This window comes from Podarcis erhardii (genome assembly GCF_964252035.2).
Source record: "Podarcis erhardii genome assembly, chromosome: 3".
Lineage (NCBI taxonomy): Eukaryota > Metazoa > Chordata > Lepidosauria > Squamata > Lacertidae > Podarcis > Podarcis erhardii.
The window spans coordinates 123,530,634-123,549,434 of NC_138507.1; the positions used below are offsets into that span (position 1 = coordinate 123,530,634).

Genomic DNA, 18,801 nt, shown 5'->3' on the forward strand with positions numbered 1-18,801 from the left:
ATGTCTGTATAGGCTGCCTTTTCCTCCCAAGGAAGTCAGGATTGTGCGCATAGCTCTCCTGCTTTTGCGTTGGGGGTTTTTAGGTTTCAGAAAGTTTACAAATTTGATACGTATTTTCCCAAATCACATTCATTTCAGATTTGACTTCCCCTCCACCCCCTCCATGGTTTTCCCTTGTTTTCTAAAATTTTTGCATGTTATGGTTGTTCTGTGTCCTAACTTCTCCACAATATTTTCCAACAAGTATTTCGTCGATGTTCTTCATTCAAATCCTACCTGTGTTTTTACATGTTTACAGTCATGCTTTAACTATTCAACAAAAGGCTTCCAGTCCTTCCTACAGCCTGCCACTTCTAGCTCTCCTGCTCCCCGTTTTACCCCACAAGAATTCTGTGAGTTATAGTTTGGCTGAGAGGCAGCGATTGGCCCCCAGAGTCACACCCAGTGGGAGGATTTGAATTCAGGTCCTAGTCCAGCATTGCACCACAGTGGCTGCCTATCACCTTTATCTGCACGTGGATTTGCTTTTATTGGTTTGTTTTTCATGTGCTGTTTTATTCTGACAATTCAGTATTTTTATTTTTTGGTGTTGTGAAGCCCATTGTGGGGAAGGCAGTGAAAAACTTAAAACCTCAATTTTTTATTACTACTGCTTGGTCCTCTTACATAGGGCTATGTTTAAAACTTGTCATTAAGGTTTTCATACCTTTCTTTAACATCAGCAGTCAGGAGCGCTTCAGCTCTGTTTTTGAGTGTCTGCCCTGTTTTTGTCTTTGTTTGAAACTTAAAACCTCAATTTCTTATTACTACTGCTTGATTTTCTTAAATAGGGCTATGTTTGAAGCTTGTCATTGAGGTTTTCATACCTTTTTTGTAAACTCGAGGAAGTGTTTCAGCCCTGCTATTGACTTTGTTTGATATCACTTAAAATCATTTAAGGTTTATAAAGGCATCACTCTGGGAAACAAAACATATAAAATTAAAGCTTTCGCGGACGATCTACTCGTTATGACTGAAAACCCTAAAGAAAGTCTGAAAAGAGTGCTGGAACTGATTAAAGAATTTGGAGAAGTGGCAGGCTGTAATATTACAAATATTACAGGGATTTTCACGGCAATTCTTTTGTTTTGTGTAACATTGTGGGGAAGGGGCTCGTTTGAGAGGCAGAGGGTGGAAAAGAAACGCTTAGCTACTTGAAAACAAGCTCCAGGGAAAAAACCTCTGGCCTGGTTTGCAGGGCTGTGTAGTTATTTCGTCTCCAAGGATGCCTTTCTGCAGTCCGAGTGGGTGGAGTGGGGTGGAGTGTTTTTCACAGCAGCACAGAATGCTTCCTCTTAAGGAGGGTTGCCTTGGGCTAGTCAGTGTGACAACAGAATTTCACTGCTAGGAAAGACTGACGATCTGCCCCAGCCCAGCTTGAGCAAGCCATGCTTGGAAATGGCAGACTATTCCCCTCCAAAGATTACAAAACGGTCTTGGAAACCTTTGGAACTCCCTGCCTATTGATGCCCAGCAGGCACCCTCACTGTATTATTTCTGGCACCTGCTAAAAAAAACCACCCTTGTTTAGACAAGCCTGCCCAGATGCTTAAAAAACTGATGTGGATTTTAACCAGGTCTTAGTATTTTAACTTGTTTGTCTGTTTTAAAATGTTTTCCCTTGATTTCCTTGTTTTATCTTTTTGTAAACATTGGGGTTTTTTTGGGGGGGGGTTGTTTTTTTTGCAATCAAGCGGTGTATAAATTTTAATGAAATAAATGGGGAAGAAACATCACGAGTAAAAGTTACAGCGGAGGAGTGGAGAAGGTCTCTTGCAAGGAATTGCAGTGTTGAGTCAGATGGGTAGCGCTAGGAGGGACCGAACTGCAAAACAACAGGGCTGCAACATTTCATGGGGCAATTGATTTCCCAACAATTTGCATCATTTTTTTATTTGTGCCAGTGATAAGCCAGGCAGCTGAGGAAAGGAAGCCAGTTTCAAAAGCTGCCAGGCAAGAAAGAGGCAACATCTTGGAAAGGCTGTTCTGCCTTCCTTCCACCGCAACACAGCAGTCGCTTCTCAGATGGCGCCGGCTGTGACATCTGAGGTTCCCCCCCTTCCTTCCTGCTGCTCCACATTTTTATAGATGAGTCTGTCAGCCAAAGCAGTCAACATTCATCGACTAAGATCTGCAGAGTCCTCTCTGACTTAATTACTTGGCAGACGTCATTGCCTTGGAGGGGGGAGGGAGGGGGTCATGTGTTCTGCCAGCCACCAGCATCTCAGTCAGCTGCGCTCACGAGAAGAAATTGCTGGATCAGATCAGTGGCCCATCTAGTCCAGCTTCCTGTTCTCACAGTGGTTGACCAGATAATAATAATAAATTTTCTTTATACCCCATTGTCCCCGGGCAGAGCTGGGCTCAGGGCAGCTAACACCAATAAAATAAAATCACAGTAAAAACATAATACCGGGGGGGGGGGGAGAGAAAAAAACCCAAATTAAAATACAGGTTAAAATGCAATTTAAAATGCAGCCTCATTTTAAAGTAGCTGATAAATCAAGACCATAAAGGGAGGGCAACTTAAGGGTCAGACCAAGTCCAGACCAAAGGCCAGGTGGAACAGCTCCGTCTTGCAGGCCCTGCGGAAAGATGTCAAGTCCCGTAGGGCCCTGGTCTCTTGGGACAGAGCGTTCCACCATGTCAGGGCCACAACCGAAAAAGCCCTGGCTCTGGTTGAGGCCAGCCTAACCTCCCTGTGGCCCGGGACCTCCAAGATGTTTTTGTTTGAAGACCATAAGGTCCTCCGTAGGACATACCAGGAGAGGCAATCCCATAGGTACAAGGTACGAGGGTCCCAGGCCGTATAGGGCTTTAAAGGTGAAAACCAGCACCTTAAACCTGACCCTGTACTCCACCGGGAGCCAGTGCAGTTGGCAAAGCACTGGATGAATGTGATCCCGCGGCAAGGACCCCGTAAGGAGCCTCACTGCAGCATTCTGCACCCGCTGGAGTTTCTGGGTCAGCTTCAAGATGCTTGTGGGAAACCAGCGAACAGGACCTGAGCATGAGAGCCCTGACTGGAGGCAGAGCAGAGTCATCCTGGCTAGTCCCCATTGCTAGCCGCCTTAATGGGTTTGCCCAGTCCTCTTTGGACCATCGCTGCCTCCCGTGATCATCTGCAGGTGTGCAGCTTCTGCCTTCTCTCCCTCTTGGCAGGAAAAATACCTCTGGGCAATGATTTCCCGGCTGTCCTTCCCCTCCCCTCCCCAGCCCACGGCCATGGATCGCTTTCTGAACAGCCGCTCACCACGCTGGAGCCCTGGAAGGGCCCTTTGCCCCCGGATGTTTGCCGCCTCACACAGCCAGTTTTGTTGACTTGGACTTGGCTGAGCAGAGACCTCTATGCAGTGCTGTCCCGTAAATTGCACTGGGGGGGGGGAGAGAAGGGGGGGTTGTACCTGCGTTGGTCAATAGATTTTTCAGGTGGGAACATAAGACTCTTGGGGCAAATTTCGTTCCTGAATCAAAAGGGAAGCAGCAGCTTGACGTGTCCCTCTTCCTGTCCACCTTTGGTTGTGTGTTTTCGAGACAGTTCATAGTTAAATTGTCCTCCCACAAGAGGCAAGGATGGCCACCAATTTGGATGGCTTTAAAAGAGGATGAGGCCAATTCATGGAGGAGGAGAGGGCTATTGATAGCGCTGTTCTGGAGGCAGAAGTGCTTCCAAATACAGTGGTGCCCCGCAAGACGGAAAACCCGCTAGACGGAAAACCCGCCAGATGAAAGGGTTTTCCGTTTTGGAGGTGCTTCGCAAGACAAATTTCCCTATGGGCTTGCTTCGCAAGACGAAAATGTCTTGCGAGTTCCTGCGGGTTTTTTTCCCTCCCCCCCTTTTTCTAAGCCGCTTATCGGCTTATCCGCTAAGCCGACAAGCCGCTAATAGCGCTAATACGCTAAGCCGCTAATAGGGGTGCTTCGCAAGACGAAAAAACCGCTAGACGAAGAGACTCGCGGAACGGATTAATTTCGTCTTGCGAGGCACCACTGTACCAGTTCCTGAGAACTGCAAAAGTTGTTGTTGTTGTTGTTGTTGTTGTTGTTAATAATAATAATAATAATAATACCCCACGCATCTGGCTGGGCTTCCGCAGCCACTCTGGGCGGCTTCCAACAAAATATTAAAATACCGTAATACATCAAACATTAAAAGCTTCCCTAAACAGGGCTGCCTTCAGATGTCTTCTAAAATTCTGGTAGTTGTTTATCTCTTTGACATCTGGTGGGAGGGTGTTCCACAGGATGGGCGCCACCACCGAGAAGGCCCTCTTTCTGGTTCCCTGCAACTTGGCTTCTCGCAACGAGGGAACTGGCAGAAGGCCCTCGGAGCTGGACCTCAGTGTCTGGGTAGAACGATGGGGATGGAGACGCTCCTTCAGGTCTACCGGGAGGGGAGAGTGTGCTGTGGTGCCCTGGTCTTGCTTGCAGATAGATTTCCCTTTGGAGCAGCAGGCACAGGCAAACCCAGCCCTCCAGATGTTTTGAGATGTCAACTCCTGCCGAGTTTGCCTATGCCTGCTTTGGAGCAGAGGAGGACTCTGGACCAGATGGCCTGTTTGGGCCTGATCCAACAAAACTCTTATTATGTTCTTAAGACTGGTGTGAATTCAGATCCCTCCCTCTCTCATGGGAGTTACCATATTTTTCTGTCTATAAGAAGCCCCCATGTATAAGACGCCCCCTATTTTGGGGGACTCAGATTTAAGAAAACCCCCTAATTTCTGACATTATTTTTTAGGGGGGAAAACCTAGTCATACATGGAAAAATACGGTAACTTTTACAGGCTGTGCAAATTGCCCATGGGACTTATCTCCCACAGAGCGCTAATACTTGGGACTCAAATCCCTTCTAAGCAGGAAGACATTTACGCCTTTCTTGGAGGTTTTTAAGCAGAGCTTGGAGGGCCATCTGTCAGGGCTGCTTTCCTTGCATTGCAGGGGGTTGGACTAGATGCCCCCCTGGTGTCCCTTCCAGCTCTATGATCTCTTCCTTCAAAAAGCTCAGGACCAATATATTTTTTTAAAACAATATTTATTAAATTTCCCATTTTGACATTCCAATCAAATCACATAATATATTCCGACTTATACAAATTATTCAATAATTAAGCAATCCAAATTTTATGCCAATTTTTTCAGGGAGACTTCACCATGCTCTGAGGTCGGGGGGGATCTGATCATCTCATACATCTACTGCTTATCATATTCATTTCCGATGGTTCTGATGTTAATCCTCATTATTTTCCACAGCCTCTGAGTTCTTCCAACAAGCGAGATAAATCAAACAATATGTTTCTGTGTGGTTTTATGTCCAGGATTCCCCTATATAGGTTCGCAGCGTCTCTTCACAGGCTGGTATTTCTGCCAAATCAGTCCAAGTATCCTCCCATTACAGGCAGATGCAGATGCAGATGTCCAGTCCATTCTGTCCAGATAAAATCCAATCAAGGCATCCACCCCATACTTTTCCCAAACCAGTTGTCATTCAAACGCTAGCCTTTCCAGGGAAGGGTTTTAGTTAAAAATACAAAAATAGAATATTGAAGACTCACCACCCCCGCTCAGGACCAATATAAGTGGTTTTTATCTGCCCCTCCCATGAGGTCAGGGACGCGGGTGGCGCTGTGGGTTAAACCACAGAGCCTAGGACTTGCTGATAAGAAGGTTGTCGGTTCAAATCCTCGTGACGGGGTGAGCTCCCGTTGCTCAGACCCAGCTCCTGCCCACCTAGCAGTTCGAAAGCATGTCCAAGTGCAAGTAGATAAATAGGTACCACTCCAGCGGGAAGGTAAACAGCGTTTCCGTCATGCTTAGTCATGCTGGCCACATGACCCGGAAGCTGTACGCCGGCTCCCTCGGACAGTAAAGCGAGATGAGCGCCGCAACCCCAGAGTCGGTCACGCCTGAACCTAATGGTCAGGGGTCCCTTTACCTTTACCTTTTTTTACCCATGAGGTCGCCAGGGAGTGGGCTTTGTGACTGAGCAGAGATTTGAATCCTAGTTTCCTTCCCCACTTTCTCCCCTCCATGTCTGGTGGTGGAAAGTGGGCTGAATCAGGTTACAAACAACCTCTTACCAAAAGCAAAAACTGAAAGGAGCGGTTGGCTGGTTCCTAGCACCTTTATAAATAAGCGTGTGTCTGTCTGCCTGTTCAGAGACCACTTCACGTTGTGTTGCCGGTCTTTGCAAGAGCAAACCTGTGATACAGACCAGTACAATCCCCATCTTCCAACTGAGGCTGTGGGTGACTCTCCCAGCCGTGGCGAAGCTGGCATCCTCAAGATTTTTCAGGCTTCAGCTCCCACCAGGCTCAGCTGCCACATCCCAGGGGAGCTTCAAGCTGGGCAGGTTTGTGGGTCTGCTGTTTGCAACCAGCAGTTGCCCCTGAGAATGCATTTGTAGGGACAGGGTGGGATGGAGAGGGGGAAATGGCTTTGCAAGGTCTGTTTTTCCACCCCAGGGGCATAAGCCCGGGCTCCTTTGGGCAGTGTCATAACGTGGCTAAGAGCTTTGTGATCGCTAAGCCATTCTATCCAAACACCAGCTGGCCGGATGAGTCTTTCCAGATGCTGCAATTCTGCCTCTCTCTCTCTCTCTCTGATTACTTTTCAGACCATTTCCATCGTGTACATTGTGACGTCTATTGTGGGAGTGGAGGCCTGGTACAATCCTTTCCTCTTCAATTTCTTGTATAGAGACCTATTCACTGTAATGATCTTTGGTAAGGAGCTTCCTCTGAAAGCCTGTATTTTAAAATTTCCTAATATACAGTGCCATAATCCCATGTTCGCCTTTCTATGTTTTCTTTTACAGATAGGTAGCCGTGTTGGTCTGCCATAGTCAAAACAAAAAATTCCTTCCTGTAGCACCTTAAAGACCAACTAAGTTAGTTCTAGGTATGAGCTTTCGTGTGCATGCACACTTCTTCAGATACACAGTGTGCATGCACACGAAAGCTCATACCTAGAACTAACTTAGTTGGTCTTTAAGGTGCTACAGGAAGGAATTTTTTTGTTTTGACTATGTTTTCTTTTGTTTGCCATGTGCTTCCCCCAATCCTTTCTTTGGAGTACACAAACTGGGTCACAATTAGGAACTGCTTGCTCCAGAATTTTAGACCCTATTTAAGATCAATGAGGTATTCTAGATTTGTGGATAGTGGCAAGATTTCATTGAGGCCGGTCTGGGGCAAATTTGTTGTATAATTACAATGTTAGTAAAATATCTGCCTAGCTTTTCATTTGCTGTTTGCTTTTTCTTGGTCTTTCATCTTAAGGTCCTGGGTAAGGTTACATGGAGTGTGTATTGCAGGGGGTTGGACTAGGTCAGGCAGCCCCAAACTCGGCCCTCCAGCTGTTTTAGGACTACAACTCCCATCATTCCTAGCTAACAGGACCAGTGGCCAGGGATGATGGGAATTGTAGTCCCAAAACAGCTGGAGGGCCGAGTTTGCCTGAACTAGATGACCCATGGGGGTTTCTTCCAACTCTGATTCCTATAAACTAAAATGCAAAATAATGAATAAGCCACAAAGCATAAAATGATGATGATTTTATTTGTACCCTGCTCATCTGGCTGGGTTTCCCTAGCAACTTTGGGCTGCTCCCAACAGAATATTAAAAGCACAATAAAACATCAAACATTAAAAACTTCTCTGAACAGGGCTGCCTTCAGATGTCTTCTAAAAGTCAGATAGTTGCTTATTTCCTTGATATATAATGGAAGAGCATTCCACAGGGTGGGCGCCACTACCGAGAAGGCCCTCTGCCTGGTTCCCTGTAACTTGGCTTCTCGCAGGGAGGGAACCTCGGAAGTCAAACATAATCCTTTCCGGAAAGACGTTCGACTTCCAAAACTTTCGAATTCTGAGGCGCAGCTTAAGATTGGCTGACAGCTAGGCTTTTTTGCAGATCGGAAGCTGCGTCGGACATTAGGCTTCCAAGGAACGTTCAAAAACCAGAGCACTTTTGGGTTTTCAACGTTCAGGAACCAAAACATTCGAGAACGGAGCGGTTCGAGAACTGAGGTTCCACTGCATTTATTTTTATAGCCTGCCTTTGGGCCTCAAGGCAACTCACCACTGCACGGTGGTCCTGGTGAATGCACAACACGCTGAGTCTTAACAGAACAGAAGGAAGCAAATGCATTCTTCCATGAATGATAGAAATGGCCAGCACTGCAGGATGTGAAGCCAGCCCAGCAAAAGCTTCCTTCTTCACCAGCAGCTGCTCCCTCCTTTCCGGAGACACTCGCATTCCCCTGCCACAAGTTGCTGTTACAAATCCGAGTGAGGGTTGTGGAACAGGCTTTGCTGTGTGGCAGCGTCTGTCTTTGTGTGAAGGGAAACGCATGTCATAACCCGGCCCTCCTCTCTCTCCCTTAGGTTGCGCGCTGACTGTGACCCTCCCCATGAGCCTGCTGAACTACTACAAGTAAGTCCTGTCTGAGGTCGGTTGTCAGCGCCCCATGGGGTTGGCTGCCACTCAGCGCCACTCAGTGTCTCCCCAGTGGGGAGAGTTTTGAGAAAACAAAGTGGGCAGGAGTGATGCCAGGGGCAAGCCTTTGCTTTTGAGACTATGGAGCAGAGAGATTGGATGGGCCCTCTCTCTCAACCAGCTGGGCCAGGCCTCTTGGGCAAAGCCAGGCCTCCTATATGTATTTCATTTTATTTATTTTGAGGATTTTGTGCCCCGCTTTTCAGCCAGGAAGGCTCCCATAGTGGCTTAAAGGTAAAGGGACTCCTGACCATTAGGTCCAATCGTGGCCGACTCTGGGGTTGCGGCGCTCATCTCGCTTTACTGGCCGAGGGAGCCGGAGTACAGCTTCTGGGTCATGTGGCCAGCATGACTAAGCCGCTTCTGGCGAACCAGAGCAGTGCACGGAAACGCCGTTTACCTTCCTGCCGCAGTGGTACCTATTTATCTACTTGCACTTTGGCGTGCTTTCGAACTGCTAGGTTGGCAGGAGCAGGGACCGAGCAACGGGAGCTCACCCTGTCACGGGGATTTGAACCGCTGACCTTCTGATCGGCAAGTCCTAGGCTCTGTGGTTTAACCCACAGCGCCACCCGCGTCCCCACAGAGTAGCTTACATACTATCAAAATGAGACTGTCTCGCAGAATTATACTGCCTTCCCAAAAAACCCACGACACGCAAGGAGAAAGGGACAGGGAGGGAAGAGGAAAAGGAAAACTGAGGCACCGAATTCTAAATAGTTGTTCCTCTAATGACCAGCTGGCCCAGTTCAGGGGCCGGAGGTGCCCAGTGGAGGAAATGGACCTCTGGAGAAGCTGGTGGAATGAGCCCTGCTGCTTCTATCTCTCCCACTGAGGCAGCCCGAGGCACCAGCTGCCCCAGGTGACCTTTGAGGGGAGAGGAGGCCTGATGGGGCTGGTCTGATCCCGATGGGGGGGGGGCTCTGCTTCTCAGCCCCAATCTTCCTTTTGCTGGCCACACTTCAGCCTTGCAGATGAGACCCCGTTGGAAGAACTATATCAGGTTCTGCCTGCTTCAGAGTTAGTCTGATGGTGCTCCCAGCTGCCTTTCAAGACCCCCCTTTTGAAAATAATTTTTATTAAAATACTCATATACTGCTGTGTCATTTTAAAAAATCAAAGCGGTACCGTACATAGTTAACCATTGCGGAAGGATGCATTTGTGATTGCCTGGCAGGATAGAAAAGTTTTCAGCAGATGTTTAAAAGTTGGCACAGAAGGCCCAGTGGCTCAGTCTCCAGTGGCAGAGAGTTCCACAGGACTGGGCGGGTGACACTAAAGGCTCAGGTTTTTGTTGTCCAATGAGCCTCACCAGCTCTTGACCAGCAACACTCCTTTAGGCGACCTTTTGTTGACGCCTCTCCCGCCTTTCAGAGCCTACAGAAGCAACACCCTGAAGCACCACTCCTTCTATGAGGCGATGCTGCCCTTCCTCTCGCCGGTCCTCCTCTTCATCCTCTGCACCATTTGGATCTTCCACTCACCGACGCAGATCCTGGAGACCCAGCCCCGCCTCTTCTACTTCATGGTCGGCACAGCCTTCGCCAACATTTCCGTAAGTTCCTTCTGCTGCAGAGACGCATGCGCAGAGGGGCTTGGTGGGGCAGGAACAAAGCCGCTTTGCCTCGGGGTGTGGCCCTCCAGCCCTCTTTACCCGGCCCTCAGCAATCTCCCTTGGCCACGCTCCTCTCTGGCCCTGCTCCACACCCCTCCTCCAGCATTTCCCCCCTTACGTCTTTTAGCTGTAAGCAGTTCCTCCTACAATGGTGAGATGCGCGCATCGAAACCTCTGGCTTCCATGTGAATCTTTTTAAGGAAGAAGCTTTTTTAGGAAAAGCCAGTCCCTCTTTTTTTTTTTTTTTTTTAAAGGAAAAAACTTCCATATCCCTGGTCTAACTTTTCAGGTTCCCTGAACTGGGGAGTTAGCTCAAGGGGCAAGGAGGAGAGCCTCAAAGCCAGGAGGGTCCCAGAGTCCCCTTGCCGACTATATGGGTTTGCTTGTGCAGAAAGCATCTCCACGCCAGCAGGGGTTTGCATTTTGGGCTGCCTGCCCTCCAGCGTTGCCCTTGGATTCCTGCCCATGTGTGGGACTGAGTCTCTGTTACAGAGGATCCTTCCGTGCTGCAGCAGTAGAGTTCACTGCCAGAAGCAGTGAAGTTCTAGAGCGGCTCCCTCAGCGGTGCTCCAGGAAATCGCCCTGGAAGGATTGGAGCGGCTGTTGGTGGAGCAGTGCCTTGCCTTGGAGGGCAGGCCGGTGCTGGGGGGACCTCTCCTCCCATCCTGGTCCTTCCTTACCAGCTGTTCCTCCTCTCCCCCCAGTGCCGCCTGATCGTCTGCCAGATGAGCAGCACCCGCTGCCAGCCTCTCAACTGGCTGCTCTTCCCGCTGGCCCTGGTCATCTTCGTGGTGCTGACTGGCGTCTTGCCGGAGTGCGAAACCTTCCTCCTCTACCTGCTCACCACCTTCATCACCGTGGCGCACATCCATTATGGAGTCGGCGTGGTGAGTGATTCCATGGCACGTGTGTGTGTGGCAAAGGTAAAGGGACCCCTGACCATTAGGTCCAGTCGTGGACGACTCTGGGGTTGCGGCGCTCATCTCGCTTTATTGGCCGAGGGAGCCGGTGTCCAGCTTCCGGGTCATGTGGCCAGCATGACTGAGCCGCTTCTGGCGAACCAGAGCAGCGCACAGAAACACCGTTTACCTTCCCGCCAGAGTGGTACCTATTTATCTACTTGCACTTTGAGGTGCTTTCGAACTGCTAGGTTGGCAGGAGCAACGGGAGCTCACCCCGTCGTGGGGATTTGAACTGCTGACCTTCTGATCAGCAAGTCCCAGGCTCTGTGGTTTAACCCACAGCGCCACCCGTGTCCCTGTGTGGCACAGAGCGCCCTGCAAAGGATCCTCAGCGCCACCCTTGTCTTGCCTGCTCCAGTTTGCCGCAGAGCCCAGCCAAAGCCTCCCATCTCTTCTCAGCGGCCTGGGCTCACCTGAGGTTTGCTCTCCAGAATGAGCCACTGCTTTAGAGGACTTGCAGAGGGGCGCCTCTGAGGCAGGCTGAGCTGGGGGCTGGCCTCATGTGCTGTGGCGGCCCTTCAGCTGAGCCTCGACAAAGGACCCGGTGCTGGTTTGGCAGGCAGAGGTCAAAATGCTGCCAGAGTCTCGACGTTTCTGCCGCAACAGACCCTGGGTAGCTTCACCTCTACACTCAGCCCATCTTCTTTTTTTCTTTTTTTCTTTTCAATTTTTTAACATATAATAATTATTATAATTTATTTATACCCCCCCCCCATCTGGCTGGGTTTCCCCAGCCACTCTGGGCGGCTTCCAACAAAATGGTAAAATACAATAGTCGGTCAAGCATTAAAAGCTTCCCTAAACAGGGCTGCCTTCAGATGTCTTCTAAAAGTCAAATAGTTGTTGTTCTCTTTGACATCTGATGGGAGGGCATTCCACAGGGCGGGTGCCACCACCGAGAAGGCCCTCTGCCTAGAATCATAGAATCATAGAGTTGGAAGAGACCACAAGGGTCATCGAGTCCAACCCCCTGCCAAGCAGGAAACACCATCAGAGCACTCCTGACATATGGTTGTCAAGCCTCTGCTTAAAGACCTCCAAAGAAGGAGACTCCACCACACTCCTTGGCAGCAGATTCCACTGTCAAACAGCTCTCACTGTCAGGAAGTTCTTCCTAATGTTTAGGTGGAATCTTCTTTCTTGTAGTTTGGAACCAATGCAATTCTGGGCTAGCCAATGCAATTCTGGGCTGCATCAATAGGAGTATAGCATCTAGATCAAGGGAAGTAATAGTGCCACTGTATTCTGCTCTGGTCAGACCTCACCTGGAGTACTGTGTCCAGTTCTGGGCACCACAGTTCAAGAAGGACACTGACAAACTGGAACGTGTCCAGAGGAGGGCAACCAAAATGGTCAAAGGCCTGGAAACGATGCCTTATGAGGAATGGCTAAGGGAGCTGGGCATGTTTAGCCTGGAGAAGAGGAGGTTAAGGGGTGATACGATAGCCATGTTCAAATATATAAAAGGATGCCACATAGAGGAGGGAGAAAGGTTGTTTTCTGCTGCTCCAGAGAAGCGGACACGGAGCAATGGTTTTACATTTTTGACATAATCACATCTGACAAAATAAATTACCAATTATCCCCTGCCCCCCCCCCCGACTTCCCCTTCTGGTTTATAACATATTAACTTCTTCTGCTTGCTGTCTTATCCCTTCTACTTAGCAGTTGAGCAAGAGGAAGGTCGTAGAAGTGTTAGAATGGGCTGTGGGCCTGATCCAGCAGCCTCTTCCTACATTCTGTGTTCTCGGCACTTTCCAAGTGGGAAAGGTTTGGGAGCCACTGATCCAGCTGCAATCATCTCCTCCTCAACGATGTTGCCTCTGCCCCAGGCCCTTTCCATTTTGCAGGCAAGGCAAAGGGAGGCTATAAAGGAGGAGGACGCACATGCACAGCGAAACTCCCAACATTGGCCCCTTACCTTAGACTCCCTGCCCATGTAGTTCTGGGCCAACCAATCCGAATCCATCGCTTTCATATTGGCTAGAATCTGCCCCTAGGAGGGAAAAGGGAGAGGAAGGATGATCCCCTTCTCCCTCCTTGGGGAAAAGCCCCCAAGAGCTCCGTGCGTTCTTTAAAGGGAGCACGGCTCTTGGGGGAGCCTTAGCCATCCGCAGCCTCTCCCGGGTAGGGGTGAAGGCTCTCCTTGCCCGGGAGAGGCTGCGCGCGGCCAAGCAAGAAGCCAGGACAGCTAGCGGGATCGCAGCGATCCGCTGGCTGTCCTGGCTTCTTGTTTAGCCGCACGCAGCCTCCGCAGGGGCTATCCCAGGAGCCAGAACAGCGGCTCTGTCCCTTCCCCCACCTCCCAGAAAAGCCCCCAAGAGCCATGCTCCCTTTAAAGAGCTCGCGGCTCTTGAGGGAGGTGGAGGGGAAGCCAGTAGGCTTGCTTTCACTGAAGCCAGGAGGGCAAGAGGGATCAGTGCACGCCATTCCCGCTCGCTCTCCTGGCTTCAGGATTAGCCCCGCAAAACCTCCTGTGCAAAGATGGAGGAGCGCTCCCTCTTAGCTCAGGATGCTTTGTGTTGCTTTCTTATTTCTTGTTTTCCTCCCCTAAAAACTAGGTGCGTCTTATGGTCTGGTGCGTCTAATAGAGCGAAAAATACGGTATATGTAGAACTTGGAAGGCAGGCAGAGGAGAAGGAAGGATGGGGCTTGGAGGGGAGGGGACCACAGTCAGGGGTCTGCTTTCCTGCAACAACACTCCCCTCACCTTGCCCGTTCTCTCTACCTCTGCTTTCTCCCCCTCCCAGGTGAGCCAGCTGAGCAAGCACTTCAACATCCGCCCCTTCTCGCTACGAAAGCCCAGCTCCGATTGACTAGACGTGGAGGCGGGAGAGAAGAAATCCGGCCCACCGCCTGCAGGGGCTCTGTGAACGCAGCCCCCCCCCCATGTAAATACACTTCAGCCATCACCACGGAACTAAAATTTGACCCACTTTGGGTGGCAACAAAGCCTGGCAGCCTTGCAGAGAGACGGACCCTTCTTGCACCGCCTCTCTCACGGATGCGCAGGTGGCTGGGCAGGGGCTGAACCACTGCGAACATGTCCTGAACCAGCATGATGCTTCCAGACCAAGCATGGGTCCATGCCACCCAGAACTCTCCAGGGAGACACCCAAAAAACCACAGACGGGCGCCAGGGGTGTCTCTGAAGCAACACAATTGCCGCAACACATCTTCAGGTTACGCTGAGGACAGCGTGGCCCGCTCTCCGTGGACCCAGCCACGCAAGAGGGGTTTTTTGTGTGTGGCTAGAACGAATCAGCTGCTTTAAGTAAGGGGCCTTGGTGGCGGTAATCACACGGTGAAAACACGACTATTCTATGTAGGTTATATTATCCTTCCATTCACTTCCTCCTCTCCTCCCACCCACCCCTGTTGTGGCTTCCACATGGCCAAACCAGATGTTGAAGCAGGCAGATGCTGTCTCCACTCAACAGAGGAAGAGCCTGCCTTCCAGCCCACCCTGTCTGAGCTGCTCTGGAGAGCAAAGCTGCAAAACCTCCTTCACCTTTCCGGCAGGATTACGTTGCAGCAAGCGGTACTCTTCTGTGGGATAACCTTTGGCGTGGGGGACGGAGACCGGCCGTTTCCAAGAACTGTTTTGACAGGCGTATAACCCTTCCATGCGGGTCCATTCCGAGTAGCTCTGCTTCCCTCTAGAGGAAATAATTGAGATCTCCTTTCATCGAAACGACAAATGAACTCAGTGTTCGCCTCCATGCTCGGCTGTAGTAGATGAAGGTGGCTTTCCTCTGTGTTTGTTCCCCAATTGGAAATGTTGTGTTCAGCCATCCTAACCCCGCTTGAACTGCTTGAACTGTGTGATGGTGAAGTCTGCGCCGATTCCCCCTCCCTTCTTCTGTTTAATTTCATGAACAAGCCTTGTGTTTGGGGTGGGTACGCCTGTGCGTCCTGGTATGAAGAGGGCAGCCGAAACCCAACTTTTTTGGAACGGTGGCACCCGGAGGAGACCCAAGCACAGCAAAGGATGTTCCTACGTGATTCCGAGAGCAGGGGCTGCTTATGGCTTCTGCTCCTAAAATGAGAGGGGGCGACCCGCTCTGGTGGATGACACATTCCACTCTGGGGAGAGAGAGAAATGGGAATTGTGAAATGACTATTTTACCTTTCTTTTTGTAGGCTTAAATCATTATGTCAACAAGCAGTGTGAAAATCCAGGAGCCAGTGCTCTTTTCTGCCTCCAGCCCCTTGTAAATAGAGCCTTTTCTTTTTCTGTTTTCTTCCCACACTTTAAATGCCTTTTTAAATTTCTTTTGGTGTGTTAATGAGCAAGGCAAGAGCTTGTTCTGACCCTTAGTGAGGCACCTCTCAAAAAACCAGCAGGAAAGAGCACTGGCCTCTGGGCATAGATGATGAAACAGAAACAGGTTCTCTCATTCTTCGCTTGTTTGGTGAATGTTTTCATGGCTATAAAAGGTGAACCAGAGATGGGGATTGGGTAGGCTTTTCTCTCACTCGCTCACTTTTTTTTTTTAATTAAATGATTTTGCACAGAAAAAGTTGGGTGTACAGAGGAAATGAGACGTGCTTTGAATACTTGACGCTATCACAGCCAAAATGAAATGCAGCAATCAGTTGATAATTTTGGTGCACTGAGTTAGACCCACCCCAGAGCCGGTTTCCAATTCTGGAGGCGGCTGAGTCAGAGGGAGGGTCTCCTTTATTTTGTGTGTGTGTGTGTTTGACTAATGAATCATTGTGAGAACATGTGTTCCTCTTTACTTTCTCTCTTTGCTTTGGAAGCAGGGGTTCTCAAATTGACAGTAACTGGCGGCAAAATTGCACAGGCCCTGATGGCATAAGACGAGATGACGATAATGATGTGGCTCACTAAATCATTCCTTGACGTGCTGCCTTGGAAACATCGTCCATGCTCCAAGGTGCACGTCCAGAGGAGAGGGGGCCAGGCCAGCACTGAGTGGACGAAAGGACAAAAGGTGTTAACTTCCTGGCGTCTCCCAAGGCAGGCTTTGCCTGGCTGTCGCCTCTCAAAAGAAACCTGGTTCTGCTTCCCTTACCTATCTAGGCTTCTTGATAAGGAACCTGGTGCCTTAAGTAGATTGTTCTCAAGTTGAAGAAAAGGTCGGTTGTCTTAAGCAGAATGTTGGAAAAGTAGTTGTCCAAGTTAAAGGGAGTACAGCGTGGCACCTTCAGCTGCGGAAACGGGTTTAATTTCCGCTGTTTCGCCATCTTTATTGTTTGAAGCTCATTCGGCAATCTGGGAGGGACTCCGATGCACCATTTAACCATTATTATTTCTGTCTCGGGTTTTGGTGGCACCAGGGTTTTTTTGTGTTCATCTCAAATATTCTTTGAAATAAAGGTATTGCATGTTGAAGAGGTGAATGTGTGCCCGCTGCCACTCTCAGCAGGTGATTGTAAAAACGCTTCGAGGAGTCCTCTCCGAACCCAAACCTGTCTTCTCCTTCCGATATTCCCTCTGCGATTGAAAGGGGCATCTGAGGCAGCGCTCGTGACACTTCCTTAAACTACTTGCTCCACATTTTGCAGTCCTTTGTCGCCGTCAGAAATCACTGCCCCGCGTTTTTGTACGTTCTGAGAGCAAAATCTTCCTTCCTCTGCCTTGATTCACTGCTGCTGCCTGTGTGGCTACGGATGCACTGCTGGTTGGCTCAACCTTTTAAGACGCAGTTCTCCAGAGGCGTGGGCAAAGGAGCTGCGGGGAGCGGCACAGCACCCCACCCCAAATCAGTGCCCTGCAATCCTGCAAGCTTCAGGCTTTGGTAGTAGCAACCTGTAGTCCAAGCAGAGACATGGCCAGCTTTCCCTGTTGCTCAGAAACTCCCTGGCAGGCAGAGAGGTCTAGATGTAGAAAGTCCCTGTGCTTTGCAGAAGCACCCCTCTTCCCCCACCCCAAGCCCAAATGCAGGCTTGAATAAGATGAATCAGAGCTGGATACAAACAGCTTGGCGGCTGAGTGACAGCTGGCCTTCAACCCAGGCTGCTCCTCGGCTGCCTCCCCCCCCCCTCCCGGCCTTGATTTCAGAGCAGGGTGTTCAGCTCATGAGTCTCCACTGCTGTGGGTGTGCAGGTCATGCGTGTGGGGCTGGGCAGCTACTCCAAAGTGCCATTTTCATTTGAAAAGCAACCCTAGGAAATAAGATATTTCGTGATAACTTAGAGCAGGGGTGGGGAATAATTGTGTGCCCCCCCCAATCTTGCTGGACTCCTGCTGCCATCAGCCGCAGCCAGCATTGTCTAGAGTGATGTGAGCAGGAGTCCAGCAAGATATGGGGGCCCCCAAGGTTTCTCGCCCCTAACTTAGATACTCCTGTTTGCAATCTCCCCACTAAACGGGCTCCGCTGCTATTTTGGATTGGTCTGTTTCTCTGCGTAGGACAGAGACACGCCCTGCCGGTGTAGTTCGGGCCTTCGTCGCCTTCCCCATGCAGCAAGTTGGACAGCATCTTTGCGCCCCCTCCCCCAAGAATTGGAAATGGGTCTCTCGGTACAGAGCTCACCCCTTTAGACAGGACTCGAGAGCTCTCACCTGGAAGGCTTCAGCAGCATACTTCAGATCTGTTGCGGTTGGGGAGGAAAGTAGCCGAAACCTTTTCTCTGCGTTACAGCCTTACTCTGAAAATGCAGGCAATTGGGAACGGGGTTGTACCATGCATGCATTTTGGACCAGTTTACCTTCTGGGTCTCTGTGGCCCTGGTGATTTTTCTTTTTTTAGAAGCTGAATTTTTAAGCTATCACGTGAAAGATGAGGTTGGAATCCTCCCTTCTCTCCAATGTATTGCATTGTATTGGGGTAGGGGGTCACATTTTGAATGAGTAGCCTTGCTCGCTGCTTCTTTTGTCCCCCGCTAAATATGAGGGTGAATGTTCAGTCCCTTGGGCCTCGTTGGTGCGCTCTCTGCCAGGAAAGATCATCCTTGGACAAAAGGGGGGTGGTCTCTCCGGCCGGTATTCTGCAAAGCACCGGTTGCACCAGACTCTGCCAAGGGCTGGGTTGTGTCAAAGCAAACGGACTGTACAGATCGTAATTATTATTAGCGAGATAAAATTGCAATAGGAAACCTGTACATTTCTTGCGGCAGATTTCTCCGCCACCCCTTCTTCACGCTTCCATCAGGATTCATGTCTGTCTCATATGTACATTGTTTGAGGTTGACAGTCTTGCAAATGGATTTGGATTCCATTCCATGAAATGCTATTGGTGAATATTTATTGTATTTAAAAACGGAAACAACAAAGCTTCAAAAAAAAGAGAACCTATTATGAAATAAAACTTCAATTAAAAAATTTCCCATGCTTTTTAACATCTCTGTCTCCTCATCTCTGTGGGTGTTTCTGCTGTGGAAACAGTGTGGGGTTGCTCTTGCAAATGCCGAAATAGTGACTGGAAGCTAGCAAAACGGCTGCAGCTTCTGCCACCATACTCTGACCAAAGTGCTAGGGCTGGCTGGGGAGATAAATGATGATGATGACAATTGATGATGATTCCTTTTCCCCAGACCTGGACTCAAGGTCTTAATATTGTTTTGATTCTTCATAGAATTAAAACAATACAAGAAACAAATTTATAGATAATAAAAACAGTGCTATTAAAAGCTTTCTCCTTTAAAAAAAACAGTTCCCCAGGAAAGGCCTGTCGGAACAAGATCTTCTCTTGACGGGGGAAAGACAAGGAGGGA

The 18,801-nt window shown here is 49.5% G+C and overlaps 2 protein-coding genes across 4 annotated transcripts in view; one reads left to right on the top strand and one right to left on the bottom strand.

Annotated features, from left to right (window-relative positions):
* SELENOI (selenoprotein I) overlaps positions 1–18,426 on the top strand; it is a 65,401-nt gene extending 46,975 nt beyond the window's left edge. For all 3 annotated transcript variants that reach the window (XM_081854888.1, XM_081854889.1, XM_081854887.1), the window contains exons 6-10: positions 6,656–6,764; positions 8,427–8,475; positions 9,913–10,093; positions 10,858–11,040; positions 13,866–18,426. In XM_081854888.1, coding sequence (XP_081711014.1) covers positions 6,656–6,764; positions 8,427–8,475; positions 9,913–10,093; positions 10,858–11,040; positions 13,866–13,988 — 645 coding nt within the window. In that variant the 3' untranslated portion in view covers positions 13,989–18,426. The remainder of the gene's footprint in view (positions 1–6,655; positions 6,765–8,426; positions 8,476–9,912; positions 10,094–10,857; positions 11,041–13,865) is intronic.
* Positions 12,833–18,801, bottom strand: part of HADHB (hydroxyacyl-CoA dehydrogenase trifunctional multienzyme complex subunit beta) — a 72,384-nt gene continuing 66,415 nt past the window's right edge. Inside the window, exon 14 of the mRNA XM_081854847.1 lies at positions 12,833–13,111. Coding sequence (XP_081710973.1) covers positions 12,848–13,111 — 264 coding nt within the window. The 3' untranslated portion in view covers positions 12,833–12,847. The remainder of the gene's footprint in view (positions 13,112–18,801) is intronic.